The 20710-nt window shown below is 41.4% G+C and overlaps 1 protein-coding gene across 1 annotated transcript in view; it reads right to left on the bottom strand.

Annotated features, from left to right (window-relative positions):
• Window positions 1-18383, bottom strand: part of Gli3 (GLI family zinc finger 3) — a 255273-nt gene extending 236890 nt beyond the window's left edge. Inside the window, exon 1 of the mRNA XM_055603941.1 lies at window positions 18260-18383. Coding sequence (XP_055459916.1) covers window positions 18260-18383 — 124 coding nt within the window. The remainder of the gene's footprint in view (window positions 1-18259) is intronic.
• Between the last annotated feature and the right edge of the window lie 2327 nt (window positions 18384-20710).

Raw genomic sequence — 20710 nt, 5'->3', positions numbered from 1 at the left:
ACTCATGGCTACAGGGACACTGAACAACCTGCTAGTTCAGCCTTAGTGGTAATGGCTGGGACCAGCTGGGTCTTAGTCTAGGTGATGGTGAATGGGACCTGACTGGCTTTCAGCCTCCATGACGGTGACTAGGGACCTGCTATGTCTTGACCTTCATGATGGTAATCAGCCTATAATTATGCTTGCAGGGATGATGATCAAAATGGAGTGCAGTAGCTGTAACTCCTCCTGAAATGTGATGATAAACTGAGCCAAGCTATGGGTCCAGTGAGGGTTAGGGGTTGTCAGGACTCTCTCAAGTGTACTTTCTGCCCCTGCCATCAATCAAACTCCTGTTTTAAAGTGTTTTTACAGGAAGCAGGGTAAAGAGAAACAGATGGTACTGAAGTTTTGGGCAGGTGTACTTTGCCCCACACAGGAAGAACGTCCTGCCTAGAACTGCCTGGAAAGAGAACAGTGGACTTCACTGAGCACTTCTCTGAGTAAAGGCAGGAGCTCACTTCTCAGGACTTCGATCAGTGGATTTATAGACACAGAATCTCCAGGAGATTTGTTCTGAAAAAATTTCTTCTCCAGGCATGTGTGTGTGCCTACGTACTGGTATTCCTGACCACTGAAGAAGAAATACACCTCTTGCTAAAACAAAACAAAACAAAAAACTAAAGAGACGAAAGTGGTACATACTATTTAATATTAGAAGCAGTAAGATATAGAACTCAAAGTCTGCAGAACTCATCAGACTGATGTCCCATCATGTTGGTAGACACTTGGGCTGGCCCATTTCCTGGTTGCTATAGATAATGCTATGATGAATATGGGATATGGAGGTCTTTCTTATAATGATTTGATATTGTCTCTTTTTGTCTTCCACTCTCCCAGTGGATCCTATGCAAACCCCTGAATGCCCATTCTCTCCACTGTGAACCATTGGGACTCAAGGACTGTAATGCCAAATGAGATCTCATCATGCCCCTCTTCCTATTCACCTGAGAATGGAGCCTACCCTCCTTAGTACTGTTTCATGTACCCCACAAATATTTGGCCTCAATACTTCCAACCACCAACATATCCTATCCCTGGCTCTTACCTACCTGATCATAGACCTAATGCCTTTGTTTTTCTGCAAATAACCCCTGCTATCCCTACTTCCAGGTCTTTGTTTATGTGGTAGCTTCTAATTTCATGTCTTTCTTCTTCATCTTATTCTCTCTCCAGTTCCCAGACCCCCCTCCTGTCAATGCCTTCACTGCTGACATGCAAAGGCACTAACTCATATGCTACCTCTTCTGTCTGGCTTTCCTTGATTCTCTGGAGGTATTATTTACACTGCATCAGTAATGTGCTGTGGTTTGGCTCTTAACTCACATATCTTGACAGCAGAGTCCAGCTTTACTGACATACACAGTCAAGTACAGTGTGAAACACTGAGCGTGGCCTTACAGAGTTTGGAGACCATGGTGGCACAGCAGAAAAACTGTGCCCTGTGTTTACCAGCTTGCCCGTAACTCAGAGTGAAGGTGTTAGGAAGACAGGACATTCCCTACATTTTCTCTCCCCACACTCTGTCCACAGCCTCTTCCTCTGCTCCATTCTGAGTATGCTAAAGAAAAAAGAAAAGGTTCTTATTAGACAGAAATCCCCGGGGCAGGGTCGAGGCATGAAAAGTTCCACTGTAAGTGGTGGTTTCCCTGAGACACTCCTGCAGCAGAAGAAGGAAGTTCAAATTTCTCTGCTGCAGGCTAGCAAGTCTTCCCTACTTATTGGCATGGCTATGGTGAATTTCTATCTCCCCAGACAAAAGACCAACTAAATGCTAGATGATCTGGAATAAATAGGAGTCATGACTCTCGATTATTTCCAAAAGCTTAGAGTGGACTGCAGGTCAGCTTTCAAGGGATAAGGTTGGGACTTAAGAATTTAGCACTGCTAATTTCACCTTGGATAGCAACATTTCTTACCTTCAAAGGGTTAGATAGCGTGCTGCTTGGCAGTCTTAAAGATGTGTGTGATCCACCTCTTTATAAAGTTATAATCACAACAACACATCACATACAGAGCTGAGGCCTCATCCTTCACATGAACTTCTTTCAATTTGGTCATGACCTGTGCAGTCTTAAGACTAGCATCCTCAAGTCAGTAGCCCATTAAGGTCACCCCGAAGCTAGAGAAAGTTCAGTTCCAGTAGTTCTCTGGCCTTATTTGTTGCTGCCAATATAACTCCAGCAGTGATAAAACCTCAGCATGTTCCCCATGCCTGAGAGATCTTAGGAGAAAGAGCCAGTGAATAGCAGAGTAGCTACTGTGAACTGATAAAAATGCAGCATGATAGAGAGGCCAAGGCAGGGGATCGCATCTTCCTGAGAGAATACAAGTCATTCACTTCAGCCAAAGTGCTTATCAGTGGACTTGAAACTCTCAATTCAAGACAGATGAGACAAAAGGAAAGCTAAATTCTTTCCAGAATATGTTAAAATATAAAAGGTGGAAACCTAGTGAACACCCAGTAGGTCTTGCCAGCATTATTTCTAACATGTGTTCTTATAGGTGACATTTTTAAATAAATAAATAAACAAACAACAAATGAATAAATAAGCAAGCAAGCAAACAAGCTCTGGTGAGGATGAAGGCAGAAGGCTGACACCAAGGTGATTACACAATTTTGTGGCTCCGACGTCTGCTTAGGAAGAAAGCAACTGCATGCACATGTGGCAGAAAACAACAAAGACCCTTCCCTGCAATCAATGTAATTGCAATAAAGCCTACAGGCGCTTACTATCATCCCAACAAAATCTCAGAGGTACCCTGGAATTGTGACTGTTTCAGAGAGTCCACACCCCCACCCCAAGACTCAATAGATGCTAATATTTAGATTTGTTGAAAACACTATTATTCAAAAAAATAAAATGGTACAGATATAGCTGAGCCGTCCTCATTTTGCTTCCTTTCTACTCTTCACAGGTACAAGTACTGCTGATATTGATTACATCAATTAATGTTTTTGTACTTTTACTGTATGTACAGGCCTATAAACATGATTATTAAAAGGTGCTTCTAAAGTTCAGTTAAATTACAATCATGAACTATCTGAAAGGGCAAAATAACAGAAGATAAATGCACACTCTCAAACAAAATGTATTCCACATGCAATATGTGAGAGGGTACAGTACTAACAAAAGAGCAGGTTTAGGCTGACCAACAGAATAAAATAACTCAGTAAAAGCAGTAAAATGATATATCAAGGCAGTATCCGATAAAGGTCGCATTTATTTCACCAGTGCTAGAACATCTGGTAAACATTATCCCTAAGAGCTATGACCTATCTATCATCTGTCTGTCTACCTATCATCCATCCACCTTTGCAGGAGATTTCAACAGCCATTTCACAAACAGTTTTCAAAGGTGATTAAGTCCTGTACTCGTGATGAACAAATTAAAATCACAAGTGGTTAGTGCTGTGTGGACAGCAGAATGGCTAAAATTAAAAATAAGTAATTTTGGCACGGATGAGTAGGAAGCGTATAGACCCACTCAAGAAAGCTCTTAGAAAGCGTCTATTAAACTAAATAGGCATACACACGAGGATGTGGTGATTCCATTCTTCAGTCCACACCCAAAGAAGACTCGAAGGTCTCCCAAAACATGCACCTGAGAGCCTATGTCCCTAAGGAGCAAGCACTGGAAACCATCCAAGTGGACACCAGGGCCCAGATAAACCAAAAGCCAGCGTTCACTCCAGAGCTGAGCACTGTTTTCATCGTGTACTCACTTTGGAAAAAATTCATCACGATACTCACTTTCACAGCACACGCTTCTGTGTACCAAAACCCCAATTAAAAATGCTAATCAACTCACAGATGTTAACTCTAAAAATGTTCATTCACAGAAACAGCTGAATGGAAAGGTGAACCGATACATTTCTTAAAGCTGATTCAGTAAAGTGTACTCAAAGAACAAGAGATTTGTCGAAAATTATTTTTACCCCATCACTATTCACTGAAGGGAAAAAGAAAAGGAAATATAACCAAAGATTGGGTGACTCTCAGAGTCTTTACATCGAAATTGAAGAATGGCCCATGACATGGAAAAATATCTCCTGTACATGTTTACTTAAAGGCAGCCAGTTAGAAAGAAAATAGAAAAAAAAGACATTATAAATAAACAAAAGTAGTAACAAAGGCTATGTTTGAGTGGTGAGATTTCAGGTCACACACATGATTCCCGTTATTAATTTTCTGATTTCCCAAAGAGCAAGAATTCCTTCGATATAATAAACCAAGTTTTATGTTTAGAGGAAATCAAAGACCACATGAGCAACACAGATCTCTCCACGGTGAGCAGGTGCCTGGCTGCCGGGGTGAAGAGAAAGGCGAGCTGTCCTCAGATCTCTGTAGGTTCCACTGCCCACAGAAAGGCTTCCTAAAATGAACTGTTAGAGGAAACATGATGAGCACTGCAGACCTTCTGCAGGTGTCCCTGTGAGGAGTGACTCTGGAGCCTCTCCCCTGCTGTGCAAGCACTGATGGATAACTGCCGAGCCACAACACTGTCCAGTCTTAGCCTACGATCTCCTGTTCAAGGGTTAAACACAAGTAAGTTACCTCAGAGGGTCATAGTTTGGGTAATGGTATGGTGATCAAATTTCATTGTACTCTTTGCTCTGTTTCTGGTTGTTTTTTTTTTTTTTCACTCCAAAATGTTTAAAGTAACTAAATAAATTAGCAACACAGAAGTTTGCAAAAGCTCTAGGTACAGACATAATTATGTGTAACGGGAAGGAAAAAAAAAAAAAAAAAAAAACAGATGCCAAATCAAGATGCTCTATGAAGATGCTCAAGGGACCAAGAAGAGGGGCTGAGGCTAGAAGTCTCAGTCACACAAAGTTACCATGTACTTTCTGGTGTATGAGCAGGCGCCAAGAAGATGAGTACAGAATGCCAGGTCAGTAAGAGAGGGCACCAGGCCTACCGAGAAACACACAGCTCCCAACAAAGCAACCACACTACCGTACCATCTACACAAAAGCAAAACTGGGGGAAATCTCTCTGGATTTATACCTGAAGCTGACATCTGGAGATTATCTTCCAAAACACTGTTTGATTTAACAATGTGATAGCCTGTTTTGTCCTACGCAAAAGCCTATGTGATTTTTCAACCTGAGATGGGTCTATACACGAGGCTTATGCTGTTCAATTTAAAGAGAATTCTAAAATACCCTTTTAAACTGAGACTTTATTAATTTATTCTTCTCAGGCAGCTTCTACACACCTGGCATCTTTCCTGTTAGTCTACATTCTTCTAAATTCCTTTGGCATTAAAGTGAATGTCACTGAAACAGAAGGTTTGAGGCAAAGAGTTCTTTTCATCTGTGCGACCAGGTTTCTCATTTTTAGAGATTTGTGGTGTCCAGGTAAGAATCTCCAGAATTCTTAATAATGTATCCCCTAACAAAGTTAGCAGGGTCAGACCACTGTAACACAGCACAGACATAGGATTCAACCTCATGTTCCAAAAGTCTGGGAGGCTGTCTTCTCACAGGTGATCAAACAGCATTTCTGATGGCTCAACCAGTATTCTCCTAGAGAAAGTCTAGCAGTACCTGGTGCCTTTGGTAAGTAATAGGTCATAAAACTCCTTAAGGTCCCAAGGGGTTAAAGAAAGAGGGGGAAGGTTCCAATGAGTTCCCCCAATATTTGAGGCTTGTCCATAAGATTCCAGGATAGTGAATGGAATCCTCGTGCTGTAAAAATGGCTCGTTTCTCAGAGGTACCAGCTCAGTCTTGAGGTTACTGCTGCTCAGGTCAGTAGTGCTTACTCATGACTAAAGGCGTTGGGCTTTTCCAGACCCAGAAGCCTGAGACTGCATGAAACAGAATTTCTGTAAAAGGTTTAACTATTCTTTTTGGTTCTATAAGCACATATAATCTCTCGCTTCTAAAATGAAAATCCTCCAAGAGTAAAACAAAATACAAAACCATACTAACATAATTACATGTATAATTGATACTTGCATCACTAACATGCCCAAGCATTCTCATGTTTCCATATTTAATAATTATTTTATTCCTATCCCCAGTCCAATCATTAAAAAAATAAAGAGGAAAATGAGCTGGAAAAATTATCAGAGGTTAAACATTGGCATTGTTCTTCTAAAGGGCTCAAATTCCGTTCCCAGCACCACTGTCAAGTGGCTAAGCTCTAACTCCAGTTCTAAGGAACCTGATACCCCTTTCTGGAATCTATGACCACTGCATTCACATACCCACAACTACACACAGAAGGGAACATACACAATTCTAAAACAATAAAAATAAATCTTAAAAAAAAAAAAGGTAGGAGCACCACCTCATGCCAAGAACAAGTCCTAGCAAGAACAAGCAACAGCCGCTTTTAGTAATTTTTATGCTGTACCACTGCACACTGCCAAACCCACAGTACGCAGCCCTTTACAATCTGCATTTGTCCAATATTCAACCATTAAGTATGCTGATGTGTGTATGAATGCAGACAGAGGAGAAAAAGAGATGATGGATGGATCGACAGGCAGACAGATAAATTTATACACATCTTTTTCACTTTAAATTCCTCCCACACACTTTATGGGTCAAACTAATGGACATTCTGATTTTGTGTACAATAGATCAAAGAAAATGCTTTGAATTTATGTGAGAAAGTTTCCCATTAAGATGGTAGCTATTTTTTTTTCAAACTTGATTCCTTTTAATTGTGGAAAAAAGCCCCAGGCTTTGTCAAGGGCACATGTTTTCTATAAATCAAAACATAAATAAATGTAAGATTATTTCACTGGGCATACATATGGTTTTTGCTAAGTAGACTCTATTTATAAAACACTGTTAGCCTGCACAGGAACTGCTGTCGACGTTTATAGGAAAGGAAACTTATTTAATTATTTTACTTTATGTGTATGAGTGTTTTGCTGCATGTATGCATGTGCACCATACGCACGCAATATGCCCACAGAGATCAGAACAGGGAACCAGGTCTCCTGGAATGAGAAGGACAGATGGTTGTGAGCCACGGCATGTGTGCTGAGGACCTAACCAAGGCCTTCTACAAGACTAGCAAGTGCTCTTAACGCTGAGCCATCACTCCATCCCTGGGAAAGAAACTTTTATACTGCCCTGAAATTTGCCAGAATTTGAAAACAATTCGAAACAATCCTAGGCATACTAGTTTGGGGTTATGTAGTTGTTGTTTTTGTGTTTTTAGACACAGGCTTAAAAATCAATATGAAATAAGTTTCTAGTTCTTAGAAGCTTGGAAGAAATCTTTAATTGAAGATTAGGGTCCTCTCTTACCAGGAAATATTTACATTATTGAAAGTCCCATTACCTTATGCCACTGTCCCATTCCTTTAAGGTTCTCTTGATGTACAGGCAAAGATCTTAGACTGAGGACTTTAATCACTACTGGCAGAATAAAAGCTATTCCACCAAAGGAGAGTCTCAGACAGCCACGGCGGCTTCACACTTAGCCGCTGCATCATCTTCTCTCCAAGGCTCATTTTCACTCTCTATTCTCCTCACAGAACTGGAGTATAAAATACACTTTTCAACCAAACCTAATATATATATATATATATATATATATATTATAAGCAAATGTGTACCAAGAGTCCTAGAGCTATGGAAAGTAGCAGCAACCTTAATAAAAATGAACACTATTTTCTGTTTCTTTCTTAGGTCTCAGTGCTTTCCCAAACAGACCCTCTCCCATCAGTGGAGCTAAGGCAGTGGCTACAGGGCAGCTGTGAACGCAGTTCCACTGAGACATGTCACTCTCTCCCGTGCTCTCCTTCAAACTGTACCTTCCCAACCGGATAACTTGTCTCCTCTTGGCATGAAATGCATATGGTTTTATTTTTAAAGATATAGTTACACAAAGAAGGTTATCCTCTCAAAAGGCAAAGGGAAAATATTAGGCAGCTCCCATAAAAATAACTCAAAGGATTTTAAAATCTGCACACGAAACACTTAAATTTCAAAAATCAATGAAACTTTTAGACCTTAACATAAACGTAACTATATACAACCAAACTGCTTTGGAGACAAGGTAAATGTCTTCCTCCCAAATGGCCAGCCCAAATTACACACAAGATTCCAAGTTCCTTGAGCCAATGCATAGACACAGTATTTCTTAACAGTAGATTTAAAGAGTTACTTATAAAATGTGATCATAGTTTCCACAAGCTTAAACACGGTGGCAGGGCCACGGATGTAGCTCCGTAGTACGCTTTAGCAATTTTGCTGGTTAAATGCTAGTAATCCTAAATAAGCCTGATGGTAGACACGAATGAATTTGAAATTATAAGAAAACGCTGGATTCTCTGGAACTTCTGGCCCTAATCAATCACTGGAGATCAGTGACATCACTGATGCCTTTGATCACAGACCCTCTTTCAAGCTGGGATGGGCTGCATTGATCCTTGCTGGCACAGAGAAAGGAACACCTAGGAGTACAGCCCACTGTGAAACCCGAGAAGTCATCAGCATCCTTTCCCCTCCTTCAGGACAGACAGAAAGGACATTCCAGGGCTGCCCAGCCCCAAACAATAGAGCTCCCTCATTAAATCCAAGCCTAATTCCCTCAGACTCAGACTCTCAGAGTGCTTTAGGAGAGGAAGGGATGATAAGCTACTTTCCTTTCAAAGAGCCTAGGTTATGAACCCTCCGGCTTCATCTTCTTAACCAATAATACACCTAACGAGGACTACCCCCCCCAAACCCTCCTATGGAGGAGGCGTCCTGTGGAAAAGTGCTTTGCCATTTTCCCATCTCAAAGTCCTTCTTGTATAATGCAGAACCTCCATTTCTACTCAGTTACTTCATGAGAACAGGACTATTTTTAAAATCAGTTTTGCTGCATTTTAGTTTTTTGGGGGTTTTTTGCTTTTTTTTTTTTTTTTTTTGTTTGTTTTGTTTTGTTTTACTTAGGGGATTGTTTAATAATTCTACATGGATCAAAATGAAAACCCCTGAATACAATGTTGGTTTATACGAATTTCAGCAATTAAGCTGCTAGCCAAAAATGACCCCATCCAAAGTGCTTACTGAGGAAATGAAAAGTTGAACTGACCCTTACTGTGCGGCCCCTACTGTTGCTTGCTCCTCTTCCCTCCTTGTTTGTAATGCAGTCTAATTGAGCTTCAGGAATGCTAGTGGACTGTAGTTTATTAGCTCCCTCATCAGGTGATCAATGATTTCATTAATAAGACAGATAACAAAACTGTCATATCATCGGCACTGTTATGAAAGATGAGCCTAGCTTCCTGCTCCATTTTCCAAGGTCTAGGGTTCTCTGTGGCAGCTCTGAGTCCATTCAATATTTTCCAACGACAGAGAAAAGTGAAAATCCATTTTGAAACCAATTTCAATTAGGATCCAGAAGCTGTTATCACAGATGTCGCAGAATGGGCCCGTAAGTGGAAATGTCGCCTATCCATTCTGAAATGAAACCTTATCAGGAGCTACAAAGATGGCTGGGGACAGCCTATCTGTAAATTACTTTTCGTCCTGTGTTAACTCAGCCTTAGCTCTGTCACATGGAATTCTTTCTATCCACTAGTAATAATCTAGTGACTAAGTAGACACAGCACCCCAACAAAGTCGGGCAGGGCTGCCCTCTTAAACATGGGTACGAATGCACACACACTAAGGCCTGCAGGCCTGCAAAACAATAGCCATGCTTTCACTGATAGAATTCAAAGTTTATTATGGGAAATAAAAGAAGCCCATCTCCACCCATTGCATTCCTAGTGATTTTTCAATTGCAAACTCCAAGGCTCCGTTATTTCATTAATGCAGCACCCAAGTCAGGAGGCTTTTCTCTGGCATCTCTCAGTCTCCTTTTAGCAAATTATCCCATGACGGCGGATTTATTCAGTCAAAGACCTCGGACTTTGAGAGGCAACAAAAGAATCAAGAGACTTTCTGGTCCACCTGCCTGGCGAATGATGAGGCAGGGAAAAGTCTCCCCCAGAGAAACCAATCAAACCATTGTGTGGCACAGTCAGACCTTTTCAGCTGTCAAGCCGGAGAGCTGAGAGAGATGAAAAGAACAGGGATGGAGCTACCATTTACAGAACCATGTGGGAATGGTCTCGGAAGATTTCATAATTAGGATGGAACTCAACTTTCCACAGCTGAAGGGGAAAAAGAAAAAGAAGAAAGAGACCAAGAAGAGGAAAAAGTCAAAGAAAGGGTGGGGGAGTAGAGGATAGCAGGGGAAAAAAATGCAGGTTTAGGGATAACTTTATATAAAAATTTCCCTACCTGAGATGAAGTCCTATCTATAAAAGCAAAGACGAAAAAGAAGAAGCTTCCAGAAATAAAAAGGAATGCTGGGAGCAGGAAGAAAGAAAGAGGAAAAAGATTGGTCTACTGACTTAGCAAAGACTTTCCTGTTTTTCCTGTAGGTTGTAGCTGTGTTATATATTAAGATCCTAATTTTCTCATGCAAATAACTCAAAGAAACAAAAACAACAAAAAGTCCTTATAAATATGGCTGCCTATAGTTTTCAACATAAAGTGGAATTTTAAATTGGCCCAAAATACAACTTGTCTGTGGTCTAAAAAAAAAAAAATCAAGCTGACAGATACTAGGAAGTGTATTCCTAGTTTCTCAGCAGTTTGCAGTAGCTTCCTAGCTCTGCTAAGATTAAATGTGAAAGAATTAAAAAGAAGAGGAAAATACCAGGAGTAAATTTTACGCACGGGCCTAAAAGACAGACTTTGAAAAACATGAAAGAAACACAATTTCCAACAACTACTGCAGTTTCTACACTTCCTAGCACTGCCAGTGACTCCACTAAATGCATTCACTAAGAAGCTGACTTTTAAGTCCAAATTTATGTTCAAATTTAGGGCAGGGGACACTATTCTACCTTGACTGTGGTCCTGGTTAAATGACCTGGTTTGTCCAAAGTCATGGAAATGATCACCACAAAGCATGGTTTTCACCACACAAGAATGTAGGGAGTAAACGTAAGCAGGAGCAGGTGTATTTTGGAAGTGCTTCTGTGCACAGAAGGAGATTTTGCAGCAGTACCCTGCCTCCTGCAAGCGTACAGAAAAAGGAACCACTCTTGGCAGGGTGCAGGTTCAGACTAGTGGGAGGCCACCAGCCACCCAGAGGGAGTTGTCCTTCCACAATTGGCCTCCTGCCCTTTGAGCGTCCACTGTTTGGTGGTTGTTTCTGATTCTGACCATGTGTTTCTAAACGATGAAATGCCCACACCACTTGATCACAGCAATCACCGGCAACCCAGGGACATTCCAAGAGCAGGCACATGCTGCGCTCTTTATTTGACCAAGGTGCCAGGACTGGGCAAGATGGTGGTGTTCTCTGCTCTGGGACAACGCTAGCGTCTAGATGTTTCTCTTTTAGAAGAAATCTAATACTGATATTCAAAAGTAAGAGGACTTGTTCTTAATGTAGCATCTTGTTAAAAAATTAGATTCCATCACATATTCTCATTGAGTATTTACAAATGAGGACCTCATTCATTAAATCTTGGGCAGCATTTAGACCAACAACTAAAGTAGCATTCCCTGACCTATGTCGCCACTGTCCACTGACCTGCTAGTTTAGGACCCCAGAACCACATGTCTGAAACGTATGCAGAAAATACTGGCTGGTTCTCTAAAGCATATTAAAAGCTAGCCATTCCTGGATTACTAACAAATGATACTAAATACATTACTACATTAAAAGGACTGGGATAAAATTTATCAGTGAGTTAAAGCCTACCAAATTACACCCAGTCAGTTACTACCAGTAGAAATATCTGTGTACCACTGTGGCAGTCAGAAAGCATGTGGCCATAGGCCGAGACTAAAGCTTAAACTTTGGCTTTAAGCTACACATCAGTAGTACGTGTCCTATTGCACATGCTCCCTGTCTCTGCTCCACAGGTCTGGCAGGCCTATACAAATAACTTTCCGGTATTTGTCCTCACGTGCTGAGGTCTCCTCAGACATAAACTCTGCACTGGAGCAAGGTGTGGAGGGCAAGGCAGATAAATAAGGTGCTATTCTACGGAAGCTGAATGAAAATTCAAAATTAAGTGTTAAGAGAAGAAAGGATACACACATCAAACACAGGATTTTTAGGGCAACAATACTATTCAAAGATACTGCAAAGGTGGATACATGCTATGCATTTATCAAAACCTTTTTTTTTTTATTTTTGGCTGCAATCATCCAGGCTTGGAACCTCTCAGTCACCTTTGATCCCACCTCTCTCTCTTATTACCCTGTGAACTCCAATGCAAACTACAGCTTTTAGCTAATTCACCATTTCTAACAAAAAAAAACCCATATAGTGCAAAATATTAGTAAGAAGAGAAAGGGAAGGGACCTTCTGCTCAAGATTTCATTGAGCTTAAAACCACTCTAACAAAGTTTATTAATTAAAATAATAATGATAAATAGACTTTTAAAAGGTATTATGCAGTTTCCAAAAGGACAAAAAAAAAAGCCATGGAGAAACTGAGGACACACATTTGAGAACTGACAGCCAACACAGGGCGATATCAGCCAAACTCTCAGTCTGTGCAGAAATACATGAGCAAAGCAAAGAGTCCTTGCATTTAATCAATGAGCAGATCAGAGAGTCAGGCTGGTGTCAGATTTTGGAAGACAGGTCCGCAGTAAGTTGATGGCTCTGCACTTCTTCCTGCAGGCAGCTGTGAGTCACGGAAGATTCCGGAACAGGAACCTAAACGGCGGAGATCACAACACTGTTAATTTGGCAGGAGCATGTGCTGAGCATGAGAAGCCCTGAGTGATGAGCAGAGGCCACTGGGATTGGCATGGCACGAGGCAGTGACGATGGAAAGGCCATGATGCAGTATGGCGGGATGCAGGGAAATATGGGCGAGTGCCAGACGGACATCTAACAGGAGTATGTGCCTGGAAGGGGGTCAAAAGGTGACAGTGAGGTTTCAAGCCTGGATGACTACAGGAAAGACAGTATAGCTAACTAATATGGAGAGCAGAGTGGCACATGGATTTGGAGCCCAAAGCACAGTTGCTGTGAGATTATTCATCACCAGTTATTTGGGATTAGAAAACAAACAAACAAACAATCAAAAAAGTTCTTCAAGTAAAATAAATGTCACTAATACAGCAAAAACCACAGTGCAAGTGGCATGACATTCAGAAAGGGATCCCTCACCCCAGAAAATAGGGAGAAATGAGTACATGCATGTTACTGCCAACACAATACACACAATCAGCACAATGAGTGTTCAAGAGTTAAGAAATCTAAATATATTTTCTTAAAATTAAGTGCTCAAAAACAAACAAACAAACAAACAAAAACCCATTATCTTCCTTCTGTTCTAAGTTAAGGAGTCTTTCACAAAGAAGGTTCCTTTTTTATTTTGTTCTTTTATCCATCCTTCCTCAAGATGAGCAGGCTTGGTTAGGTTTGTGATTCACGAAACGTCTTGGATCCAGCAAGTTCATCATTACATTTGCCAAACATTTTCCTTTTTCATCTGAAAACCTGGGCAAGCGAGGTGGCTGAGAGGATAAAGGCACTTGCTGCCAGGCCCAATGAGGTGAGCTTAATCCCTGGAGCCAATACAGTGGAAGGAGAGAATTTCTCCAGATAAGTCCTTGAAGAGTAGAGTAATTATTACCTTGCTAAGCAGATGAGGAACCGAGACACTAAGAGAGTAATCACCCCCTCACTCACACAGCTAGTACCTGGCATCACAAAAACCGATGCCACGCTTTCAGATCCGAACCCTGCATGTGCACATAAGAACCCTGTAACGTAAAACGCAAAGTACCTGAAGGTCTGTCCCCTCCCCCTACCCCTTCCATCCATCTTACATGCCCCAAGAAATGGGATGTGGAAAGCAAAGAAAAGTACGGAAATCTAAAACTCAAAATCTAAGGTCTGTCTGGAGTAAACTACTTACTTGCCTGCTTCTATGCACACTCAACATTGAGAAAAGGTCAATGTGGCATGACCATATGGTGCAGAGCAACAGAAGTAGGAGCGAGAGCAATGGACATACATGAACACCATGAACTCCTAGTCACAAGTGCAACAGGGACATCACACAAATTAACACTATGTAGTCCTATTTACAAGTCCAGTGGACATCACATACATTAGTACCAATGTGCTGGACAGTTTGAAAGCATGAACCTCAAAAAACAGCTAAGCAATAGGCGAAAAAAAAAAGTCCCATCAATTAATCTACCAGCTTTGGTTTTCCACTTTATGAAGTATCTCAGTGGTTACCACAAACTCATATCCACAGCCTGGATCATTCATGATAAATTTGCTTCTCTGCTTCTTGAGCCAGGGTCTCACTATATAGTCCTGGCATGCCTGAAACTCACTATGTAGACCAGGCTAGCCTCTAACACACAAAGATGTGCCTGCCTCTGTCTCCTGGGTGCTTAAATTAAAAGGTGGGTGCTACCATGCTTTCTTGAAGCAAAGTAGTAGGCTAATACAAACTCTCAAGGGACCCCCCCCAAAAAAAATACTTGTGGGCCAAAAATAAGGCAAAACATTTTAAATTAAGTATTCAAGTCATAGAGGGAGTTTTATAGGCTAATTAGAACATGTAAAGCAGAAGAAATGTGTATTTAAAACTCATTACTTAGAAAACACATGTAGCTTAGAAAGTAATGAATCCTGCCTAAACAGAGAGCATTAAAGCATTTACCTACAGTTGACCTTATTAGCAGACTTGGACAGTCTCAAATCAATGTGAGGCCTAGTATCTAAATGCACGCTTTATATATGAATGCCATCCTGTTAGCTGTCAAGGAACAACCTCTTAAATCACAATTGCAACTAAAAAGGACATTCAGAACACCAGAAGCCATCTCCTGTGTCATTTCTATTTCATGAAGAGCACTATATGCTTAAAGCTGAAGTGTGCATACAGGAAACCTGGCACACAGTGTAGTGCCTGTGTGAAGATCATGGGAGGCTTTGCATGTACATGTGGGCTCTGAAATGCTACAGAAATCTGATTTGGCTTGGTTTCTTTCCCCATTCCAGATTTAGAGCACAGTTTTCCACTTGGTGTTATTTTAAATTTCAATCTCATGTAGCAAATGTTTGTTTACTATCCTATTTAAGGGCTTTGAAGCATACATTTTTGGCTGTGTGTCTGTGTATGTTTAAACAAAATTCTAGGAGCAGACACTCAACTGAGAAAAGCAAGAAAACAGACCTGTAGGGACATGCAGTGGAATGTGCATGGTTTGGCTGGGGTGTTCACAATCAAGAACAAATTATACCACATAATGACTGGGAAAGTTAATTAAGTCGACTTAACCAATAACTTCAATAACAAAACTTCCCAGCTTATTTACTTTCAATCATGAACTGGGTGGAATCGAAAACTCACACTTTACATTCACTTGGTAAGTGCATCTTGATGTCAGAAGTAAATCTTTCTACAAAGTCCACGGCAGGACAACTGTAAAGAAAGCACATGCCTCTGGAAATAGGTGCAATCCCTGTGCCTCCCTCCTGCGGCATCACAATGATTCCAACCTCTGTGAATGATCTCAGTGTAGGTATCTAAGTACTTCTAAACTGTCTGTGGAGAAAGGGGCTAGGAGGATAAACAGACTGAGGAGTGGACAGACAGAAACTACCACAATGTCCACCACAGGCCGGCACATACACAGCACCGATCTATGCACCACTGCCTGCCGAAAGCTGTCACCCAAGCTGCAGGGGACTAAAGTCCATACACTGATCTGCCTGTCATCGAAGCAAGAGCCTGAAGGGAAGGAAGCACATGAGCAGGGAGGGTGTCTACGCGAGTGAGCTGTACAGAGACTCCAGTCCCAGCCATCCACATCCCCTACCACAACACAGGTACAATAAGGAGAGATTAGTTCCTTAGGTGAAAACAGCAGAACTCTAGAGGGAAAGACCATCGTAATTATCAGCATTCACATAAGCAAAGAAGAAGGATCATTTTCCTGTTTTGTCACAGTCTAGGCAGCCCTCAAACTCACAATTCTCCTGTCTCAGCCTCCTAAATACAGGGATTACAAATACGAGTCACTATGCCTGTGTTTCACTGGCCTTTTTCTGTTTTGTTTTGTTTATTGTTTTTAAAATACATTTGCTTATTTTTCTGGGATCAATCTGTTAGGTAGAAAACCAGTTTTAGAAATAACATTTCCTTTTTTTTTTCTTTCTTTCTTTCTTTTGTTTCACTGCGTTTTCTATTGTTTCCAAATGAAAAGGAGTAAAATCCTCAGAAGATCAGGAATTTTGGCAAAACTACCATGGGACGGATCTCATTCAGACATGCGCCCCGCAAACGTGACTAGTGAGTATTTACGTCCTCGTGGGACAGAACTTGTGCACGTTTAGACAGGCTGTGGGCCTCAGGGGCACAGGCTGATCAGGTAAGGAAGGCTTAGCAAACAAGTCTGTGATTACGTCATCAATACTGTCCTTTCTCTGGCTAGGTTTTGAACCAGGCCACCACTGGGTTCAGGCTGGTAATATTCCAGTCACCCTCAACACGGTTATGAGGAGAAGCTGTTGTCAAAGACTGATGGGTGACACGCTGAGGACCAGTATGAGTTTCCATGTGGGAGCAAGATCCATGGAGGCAACAGCATCTTCCCCACAAGAAACCACTGATGACACCACTGGGGGCTCACAGACAGGACAGTGGCTTCTAACACTCCACATGGTTATACTCTACCAAGCTTCACTGTCCCTTCACTCAGAAATACATAACTGCTGCACACCCCCGTGCCGTGATGATTAACAAAACTGGAGTTTCCTGAAGGCTAACACAGATAAAGTTCTTATTCTTATAAACTCGGCATCAGAACCAAATAACCAGCAGCACTTTATGCATTGCTTCCACTTATAAAACAATAAATTAGCCTAAAATTATAAACTCAAAAAAAAAAAAAAGAAAGAAACCAAAATTGCATATTTTTGAAGTAGAATAGGCTTTCAGTAACAGTGGGGAAACAAGAGACAAATATTCAACCTGTATTAAACAAGCATGAGCCCTGGGTTTAAAGGCCACAAATAAAGGAAGCAATACAGACAAATTTTTACATACACACAGGTGAAGTGAATCCATTATTTTAACTCAGGCATACATATATCTCCCTGGAAATCAATGGACACCAGGTCTCATTGGCGTTCAAGACTGACAGCCAGCTCCCTCCCTCTGCTACAGTCCATAGCAACATCAAGACCCTGATAAAAGGGCTGCAGAGCTGGGCACACATGGATGGACACAGAGCAACGGCCAGACCCTCAGGAACACTTGTCCTCAGAGTCGAAAGGTTCTGGGCTATAGTTAGCTCACTCTCTGATTGCACATTTACTAGGTCAACCTAGTAAAATCTTTCTTAAAACAGATAAATTATAAAACCACAGAGAAGGAGACAGAAGGTTGACTTGGGCAAATCAGTGAGCTAGGGCATGTGGGTCCAGAACTAGGAGGTTGGGTCAACTTATTCTTCCTGAGGGCACACAGAAAAGCAGAGGCAATCTGACTGAAAAGAGCAGACATGACTGAAATCTACAAAATTCAAAGTCATCAATGGCCTACCTTGTGGGAAAGCCTGGAAAAGGAAAGGATGTCATCATAAACCTTGAGCCTGGTTTTCCCACTTTGGAGATGCTAGAATCTATATTCAGTACTCTGTGCTTGAACTGGAATGCCTCTCAATATTTTGCTTAAAATGCAAAAAGATAAAAATAAATGGTGACTCTACGCTATCTCTATTAAATTCATTAAATTTAAATCAATTAAATGAAAAAAATTACAAAGCCAACAAGGAAGTTTATGGACTTCATTGGACTATCTTAAAGCTGTTAAAAATTAAAAATCCTTTCCAGTAGACAACTTTAAATTTGGGGTGGGAGAGATTCTGCCATAAATTGACAACTTCTGTGTTATTTTGACTAGTATAGACTTCCCAAGTGAAAGGCAAAGCATCCAAGCATTTTAAATTCTTACCACACTAATCAAGATGATTTCCAAAATGCCAAAACAGTAACTTCTTTTTAATAAATAACCTATCACAATTTATATCTCAATTTTGACTCTGAAGAAAACGAGCAGAAGAGATTACAGAAGTTTGCCTACCCATACACCATCCTCTGGCCCATAGAGCAATAACTGGCCCAGGTGCCAATGCTCAGCTCAGGAACTGGAGAACACAGCACCAACCACGGTGTGGCTGCTAGGAGCTGGGGGGCTACTCACCATTCGAAGTGGTACTGGAGGCCACGGCCTTCTCACTGACATCTGTTCTTGTGGGACATTTCCCGATGGAATTCTCAGCTTTCTTCCTCTCAGTGGTTGTGGAGCTGTGGGACTGGGCCTCCATACTGTCTTCTCATTACTTCAGCTTGTTTCTTGAAGGAATGCCTATAAAACACCACAGTGCCATCAAGTTCCCAAAATTGCAGGAGGAGAAACCTTTACACAAAATCCCTCTACATCTTCCACCTGAGGAGAGACTAACTGTTTAGCAAAACCTGAATGACACTCCTCCAAAGGTTTCTCTGGAAAAATATTTCGTAGATATATTAAGAAGGTGGTCAAAGACACATGTAGTCGAGTTTTCAAAGTCCCTACGTGATCCCAGCCTTTGGTATCTGCGTGGTAAAAGAGAACAACTCACAATGTAGACATGTCGCCAGTTCCCAGAACCACTAAACCAGTGGTTCTCAACCCTCCTAATGCTGCGACCCTTTAATACAGTGCTTCATGTTGCGGCGACCCCAAACATAAAGCTATTCTTGTTGTCATGTCCTAACTGTAACCTTGCAACTGTTAGGAATTAACGCAATGTAAATATTTTTGTAGATAGGGGTCGCAACCCACAGGTTGAGAAGAAATGCTGAATTCTAAACACTTCGGTTCTCCATGATCTACAGTATAAAACCCAAGCGTCTCTCTACTCTTGAGCCACGTCTGCACATTTCTCTTCGGGTGATCACCTTATAGCAAGGGACCCTAGGAGAACAGCCAAGTCAGAAGAAAGCTTGCAATTACTAACTAAACTTCTTAAAGGGCATTTACCCAGCAACCTTGCCCACAGCCCTGGGTCTGGGGTGCCTCGGCCAAGTAGACTGATTTCTGGTTCTTCCACTAAGACACTGAATTGTAATGGCACTTCTTAATCTAAAGGCACCCAGGCAAACTGTGTTCTTTAAGTTCTCTGAAAAGGAAAACATTAGTTCATTTGGGTTAATTTCATAAACAAAGCTAATCAAGACAACATTCCTCCATCCCCCAACAAAAAGCTCAATGATGAGGCTATCAAAGGCTGGGATCACGCAGAAACTACAAAAACTCAACTACAGGTATAAGTTCAGCTCATCTGTCTTTCCCTAGCTTCACTCACGGGATGAGAGTTCCAACCAATCACTCGTCAGTTTTCACTCTAGCACATTCTTTTTTGACACTCATATTCTATACCTACACAGAACATTAAGGTGAAAAGTCTACTCTCAGGCATGTTCTCCTCAAGCTCTCTAGACTGCGACACCCGTGGTAGGCATTTCATCTGCCTAGTCATCTGCTTATTTTTATACATGTAGCCGATGCCACAACGTCCAATCACAACAGTGATTAGTGACATAAAGCAAGCAGCAGTTTAACTGGCAAAAGTGAGCGCGTCGGAGGACATTTGTTTAGTCAGCTTTAACTCGTGTTCGCAAGGGAACTGTAAATGCTTTAATGTATACCATATCCTCCTTGACCTGGAACTCAAGCCAGTTAATTATGGCTTCAGGACCAAAGGCTGAACGCACAACACTAGGGCACCAGCTCTTCCACTAACTTCCACCTTTTCCAACAATATCTATTGTCATTCGCTCTAGAACACACAAGTGTTGTATAGACTAACAAAAAAAAAAAAAAAAAGAAAAGAAAGTTCTTATCAACTGTAGGACCCACTCTGAATTGAGAAGCACATTCAAAGCGCACAATTAAAAACAAGAACAAAACAGCAAGGGGCTGGACAGCACCCACACAGGCTACCTAAGGCTGCCCCAGGAGCTGTCCAGCACAACCTTGGACGACCTGTACTCTCTAAGTTGATAGACTCCAATAGAAGCACTTTGCTTCTTAAGGGGGAAAAAAATAGCAAAGACCTTCTTTCTACAAAGAATTAAAAAATAATTAACAAAAAAAACCCACCACCCGTCAGCCCAGAAATATACAATTAATTTCCAAGGGATCATAGACCCTCCAAAACTTCTCCATAAGCCTGGATAAAAACATGTAAGGAGAAAATTTCCATAGTTGCTTGTGTCTCTAAGGAAAAACAAAACGAAAACAAACAAACAAAAACTCAAACTGGGGACCACAGAGGTAGCTCAGTAGGTAAAGGCACTTGTAAGCCTGACAACCTGAAAACTATATGATGGAAGGAAGAGAACCAACTTCCAAGTCATCCTCTGACTTAAACACGAACAGTAACCTTCAAAAGAATCTCACGAGAGTTCTCTTTTAATTCTCTCTCCAAACTGATTTTGTTGTGTGAGGTAAGGTGACACCACACAGCCCAGCCCGGCCTCAACTCCCAGTAAATCCCTCAACCTCCTTCCTCAGACTCCTCCTCAGTCAGGACTGCACTACACACCCAGCTCTGAGCATCATCTTTAAAATATATCATGGGACAGGAGAATGACAGCCAACTTCAAT

Source organism: Psammomys obesus, unplaced genomic scaffold (assembly GCF_907164565.1).
Source record: "Psammomys obesus unplaced genomic scaffold, mPsaObe1.curated_primary_1811, whole genome shotgun sequence".
Taxonomy (NCBI): domain Eukaryota; kingdom Metazoa; phylum Chordata; class Mammalia; order Rodentia; family Muridae; genus Psammomys; species Psammomys obesus.
This window is presented reverse-complemented; position numbering and strand designations above follow the sequence as displayed.